Here is a 6,000-nt window from a genome sequence, read left to right as displayed (position 1 = left end):
TGGACAACGATCTAAACTGGAATAGTCAGGTAACATACATGTGTAACAAAATATTCTCGTTGCTCTATTCTTTAAACCACATGAGGAAATTTCTACCATTTATCCTTAAAAAGATTCCTATTCAGACACTTGTGATGTCCCATTTTGATTATTATGATTCCTTGCTGACAAATGTAATCCATAACCTGGCTGAGAGACTGAAGTGTGCTCATAATATGTGTATAAGATTCATCTGCAATACGCGCAAATTTGATCGTGTAACATCATCTTCGAGCTTCTATTCATGGGTTCGCCTGAAGGAACGAAAAATCATGCATTCACCGGCACTGCTATTGAAGCTCTTGCATACCTCTACTCCCACTTACCTGGCAGCACGTTTTCAATTTCTCACAACAGTACACAATCAGAATCAAGCATTTTCTTTTTATCCCTCATCATAGAAAGTCATTATACTCATCCTCCTACACAATATTATTACCTTGTCTATGGAATTCTCTAGCTGGTGACATCAGGGATTGCCAAACGCTGTCGAAATTCAAAATTAAGTTAGAGACGTATTTTTTGTCTAATGAAATTTATTATTAATCCGTTAAAAGATGTGTTGATTACAGCTTTTGTCGAATAGTTCATTAATATTGTATTTCTTGTTTGCATTTTTAGTTGTCCTTCCTCGTTTACTTATTTAGATTAATATTATTAATATAGATCTTAATATAGATCCGTTTCGAGAAGGATGATCAACAGGCCAACAACGTTGACAATGGAAAGAAGTCTAGTTACAACCCATGTATTCCTCACTTCAGTGAGAGATACAAAATGAATATTAATGCATGGGAAGTGAAAGGACTTCTTTTTGGCGCTAGGGGAACTTCATTTAAGTTAACCAAAACCATTCTCCTTTCTCTTAAATTTTCTAATGAGGACATTAACAAAATTTGTCTAATGGTATTGAGAGATTCATTATTCATTTTACACAATCACTTCTATAATAGTATGTAATTTTTTTTTTCACTTCATCTCATTACTCTTCAATGTCTCTTCATCTCAAGTTTCTCCGAACTCAAATTGTACTTTATTTTTAAATTTATCATTGTTCCGTATTCTCTCCGCAATCATATTGTATTTTTCATTTAATCTCTGCTTTATATCCTAGTGGTCAGCCATAGATTTCGGCCAGATGTCCCAAATTGTGGAAATTGTTGTGTTGTTTTAATTGTGACAGATTTAACTTTTTTTATGTTTTTGTGTTCTTTGTTTTTATTTTAATTTTATTTTTTTTTTATTTTTTTTTTCGTTCTGTATTACTGTAATAATTTTTAATGTTCTTATTTCGTGTCTATGTCTTTGTGTAATTGAATGTTACTAATTAGTTTCTTCGCTGCTGTCCAAAAATGATGTATATGTAGCTACATATTCTTGGTGGTGAGGAAGAGAAGGCCTGATGGTCTTAACTTCATCAGAATAAATTATTATTATTATTATTATTATTATTATTATGATTATTATTATTATTATTATTATTATTATTATTATTATTATTATTATTATTATCTTTCCAATTAAACTTACGTGAATATTTTGTTGCAGGTTCCCATTTTATTACGAGATCAAGATAATCTTGGTGCTATGGCTCCTTTCTCCAGCTACAAAAGGCTCCAGTATCTTGTATAGAAAATTTGTTCATCCCATGCTCAGTCGACGCGAACAGGTGAAAAAAAATATCTGTGACTTAGAGATAATAGTGAAGTTCTTTTCTGATAACGTGAAGAGTTGATTTTGCACATACTATTTACAGTGTGTCTCCAGTTATCTTGCTCACCCAAAATAATTTGTTTCTTAGGCGCCAAATAAATTGTTTCAAACAAAATTTGTTTAAGTGCAGTGGGCAATTATACTGTACTATGGGTATATTTTTCTTGTAACATTGTTCATCAAGGATATACGAGTAAATGACTTAATTTTTTTTTTAAATGGTACTGTTTACTTTTCACTCATTAAATCATTTGAGCTGTTCTAGGTCTCGTGAAAAATATATCCCAATATACCATTCTAACAAAAAAGCATTGGGGGTGCAAAAGGATATTATGGAAATCGTAGTGTATGTATAGACTACTTACTGCAAGTCCGAAGTAAAATGATACTTTGTAGCACTTCGGCAGGCCTACTGCTACTAAAAACATTTTGCATGACTTGCTCAAAGTGGTGACCCCTGGAATTAATGCACAATCACAATCTTCAGATGAATGACAGCCCTAGATCGTTCTAGTGTTGCCTGCTGATTGGATGTACAAGCATCAATAATATTACATTGCTACATATCCTATGGTGTGTTGGAACATTTCGATAGACAGCATTCTTTACTGCTCTCCAAAGAAAAAAGTCTAGTAGCGTAAGGTAAGAAGAAATGTTAGACATCCGAGGTTTTGTTGGAGAGAACAGTTCTAATGGGGATGGAACGGGAAGATGATGATGATGATTAGGGTACGGATTTTTAGGTCGTTAAAATGTAATTTTAGGTGCCTAAAATAGGCTTAAAAGTGTAGGAAATAGTCTCTAAAGAATTTAAAATAGGTTCTAACAAAAAATAATATTTTCTTTAAAAACATGTTCCAAATCATTACGAGTTCACTTCTAGAATTTAATAATTTTAAATGCTTATACACCGTTACCGCCACTACTACTAAAAGTACAAGAACAACAAATACCTAACTAGTTATACAAAAACTAAACAATTAAATGTGAAAAATAAGTTTTAGACATACGTTCAGTATGCAAACAAGTCTAATGTAATCAATTTTTACCAAGCCTTGTCCGTTAATGTCCATAATTAGCTTCTCACTAAATTACTAATACTTTACTAAATTTGCAACTAAAGAGCAATGCCGTCAGTCACTCAACACAAATTTGTATGCTGAAAATGAATGCTCCACATCCATTGAAGTAATTTTGACACTAGTTGGACAGGAATGTTATATGTATTGTAAATCCGTGTTCTTCCTTACTAGGATATCTGAAGCAGTACGCAGGTCCTTCAGTTCTACAGTTCTCTGCAGAACTTGCTCCAATTTATCACGTACTTTATTTCCAACAGAACCAGGAACACATTTGGAATTTGAAATACAAATTTTCGAAATAAGAATGGGTGTTTTGACCTATTAGAGATAAAACATACTTAATAGGTCAAAATAGGCTTTGTCGTCAAAATAGGTATTTTAGATGCTATTAAAATACCAATTTTAGGCATAGTTTTATATGAAACGTGTGCTTGCAAGTTTTTATGAACTTACCTTTTAAGGATTAAAATAGGTTTTTACCTAAAATCCGAAGTCGATGATGATGATGATGATGATGATGATGATGATGATGATGATGATCTTTCTTCCCCTGATTTCTTCATTTGAGTTAGCATTTTACGGATTATATTGTTCCATCTGAGCATTCATAATTGAAGATGTCATTTGTATACATACATGTATAAATCTTACTCAGAGTAATTTTATGTTTTGTTTCTATACTGCATATGTTGACAGGAAATTGATGAGTATATAGCGAAAGCGAAAGAGCAAGGCTACCATACGGTGCTGCATTTGGGTACAAAAGGTGTCAACTATGCCACAACAGTGCTTATGCAGACTGCCATTAAGGTAAGTAAGGAAAAGATTGTGGTGATGCATTTTTATATCTTTACATAGTTTAAATTGCTGACTTTGTTTCAGTTTGTATGTCACTTTATTTTCATCCTATGTTAAAGTAATTTCAGTTGCAAATACCAGTAAAATATTATAACACTGCTATTCACTAACATTTTAATTGCTTTAGATGTAACAGTTTTTAGTTCAGCTTTTGAATGTGCAGTGTTCTGAAAGTGTTTAAAGTAGGTCATTGTGATAATTTGAATAGAAGTGTTGGTCTTCAAGGTGAAACAGGTTGGTCTTTTTATCTGGACAAGTTACTTTTCTTAAGGTGATAAACAGCCCCCAAATCGCTTGTAACCCATTTCATAATCATTTCAATGAATGAGGATAATGTTCAGTAATGTTAATAAAAATAACAAACCATTTTATTTCATAGTTGTAGAATGTTGTTGAGTGCATCTAGAAACACTTTCTCAACTTCAATATTTGGTTTTTATACCAGTCTTTATTGCAATGTTTTCTTTCGGTTTGTACTAACAAACAGCTGTAACTTTACTATCTACTTTTATTATTCTCATTCTTTCGTCACAAACACACATCATCCAGTCGTTACTTTATTTCCTTAGATTTCTCTTATCACAGTTATGTGCCTTGCTGTAAAGTATAAGCATAAACTTTATAAATAATAATTTTCATAAACCATTACGTTATACAAATTAAATAAATAAAATAAATACAATGGACCAGATTTAAAACCTTTCCGATAAGTTCTGCATTTACTGGTCACAAATACACTACCAGCTTCCTTCATGTGGCCCACAAGATAGTTGCGAAAGAATCTCTTGGACAGTCACTAATCAGTATCACTATATTGTATTACACTAAAAACAGGATTAAAATACATAGCTTTATTTTAAATTGTTCTACACGGTGTGTATGTCTTCTACAGTTACATGAGTCCTGCTTTATACTCTTGGTTTCATAAGTAAAGAGCTTTTTGGGAAGGGTTGGGTTCAGGAAGCCATAAATCTGACTGACACGCTCTCCCAATTAGTGAATCTATGGACAAAATACCATCAAAGAACCCCTCAGAATGATGTGTTGGGTATTTTCCATCCACGAAAGAGTGTTTCTGATACTCGATCACTTAGGGCTACCTGTTGTTGTTGTGGTAGTAATAATAAACATAATATCATTCAGTTGATTTAATTTACCCCCAAAATAGAAAATATATTGAAAAGAACCCAACCAGTAGCATACACTGGCAACAGCTGAAGGTTGTGACAAGACATCTCCCCTTAAATGACCTGTCAATCACTGTCATCTGTGCAGAAGTGATGTGGGAACAGGGTTCTTTACTTGTGGAACTGAGAGTACACTTCAATCTCCATAAAGTTTGTAATAAGATTATGCACTGTAGAATGAATAAGGAACTGTTGACACCTTCAGTGTGCTCTCCAAGCAGTCATTGAGTACATAAGAGTCATAAATAAACACTCACTGTTAAATAGTAAAAATAAAAATAAAAAACCGTTATTTCAATTACATGACCACAAAAAAAAAATTGTCACTTGTATTGATTGCCAGACTCAGCAGGAAACATGAGCCTAACTCCCTGTCATAGATACTGAGTGAGTCCAATTATTATCTTGTGTTTATTTTGTTGTCGTATTGTCTTCTCAGGCCTTGATCTTAGCCAATGTACATAGCGCAAGTGCATAAAGGAAACCCAGTCATAATACAGAGCAGGTGTGGGCAGCAAGAGTGGATTCTACTCTCTCACGGGGAGCCATATGATTTCTCTTCTTCCCCGCCGAACACCGTGCAGCGATGATTCAGTGACGGATGAATATTAAGCATCCCCGTTTAGAGTCTGGATCCGCTCCCGATGCCCAGCCCTGATACAGAGTGTCCAAAAATTAAGTATTGATTTTGTTGAAATAGAGATAGTATCGGTAATGTTTGTAGTGGTATTTGTTCGTCACACATTTTCAACATATACATCATTCACATCGCGACACACTTCCCATCTGTCAGCAATGGCACGAAAGATATTCCAGAGTATTTTCAGTGTTATATAATGCAGTTTCAGGGCTCCACCAGTGTTGTAACTGGTCAGGTGAACACACATTCTTTGATAAATCACCACACAAAGAAGTCACACGCTCTGCCATATCCTCATCATGCAAGTGATGCAAAACATGTAGGTGGTACAGCTTCTTCTTCATTGTGAAACGTAATACCAATGCGTTGTCGAAGCGGAATGTTCAATTCCAGTGATAAGCGCTGCACTGATTTAGGATGTGTTCAATGGACAACCTATTGGCTCCAGTACTGTCGTCGATGATTGGTGACATCCTGGTAC

General features: G+C 34.0%; 1 protein-coding gene across 8 annotated transcripts in view; it reads left to right on the top strand.

The window, feature by feature from the left end:
* Positions 1-6,000, top strand: part of LOC138696589 (uncharacterized) — a 156,591-nt gene that overhangs the window by 109,046 nt on the left and 41,545 nt on the right. For all 8 annotated transcript variants that reach the window (XM_069821738.1, XM_069821737.1, XM_069821739.1 and 5 more), the window contains 2 exons: positions 1,588-1,708; positions 3,531-3,644. In XM_069821738.1, coding sequence (XP_069677839.1) covers positions 1,588-1,708; positions 3,531-3,644 — 235 coding nt within the window. The remainder of the gene's footprint in view (positions 1-1,587; positions 1,709-3,530; positions 3,645-6,000) is intronic.

The sequence above is a fragment of the Periplaneta americana genome, chromosome 3 (assembly GCF_040183065.1).
Source record: "Periplaneta americana isolate PAMFEO1 chromosome 3, P.americana_PAMFEO1_priV1, whole genome shotgun sequence".
Taxonomy (NCBI): domain Eukaryota; kingdom Metazoa; phylum Arthropoda; class Insecta; order Blattodea; family Blattidae; genus Periplaneta; species Periplaneta americana.
Note: the sequence above shows the minus strand (reverse complement) of the source record. Positions and strands in the feature narration are given on the sequence as shown.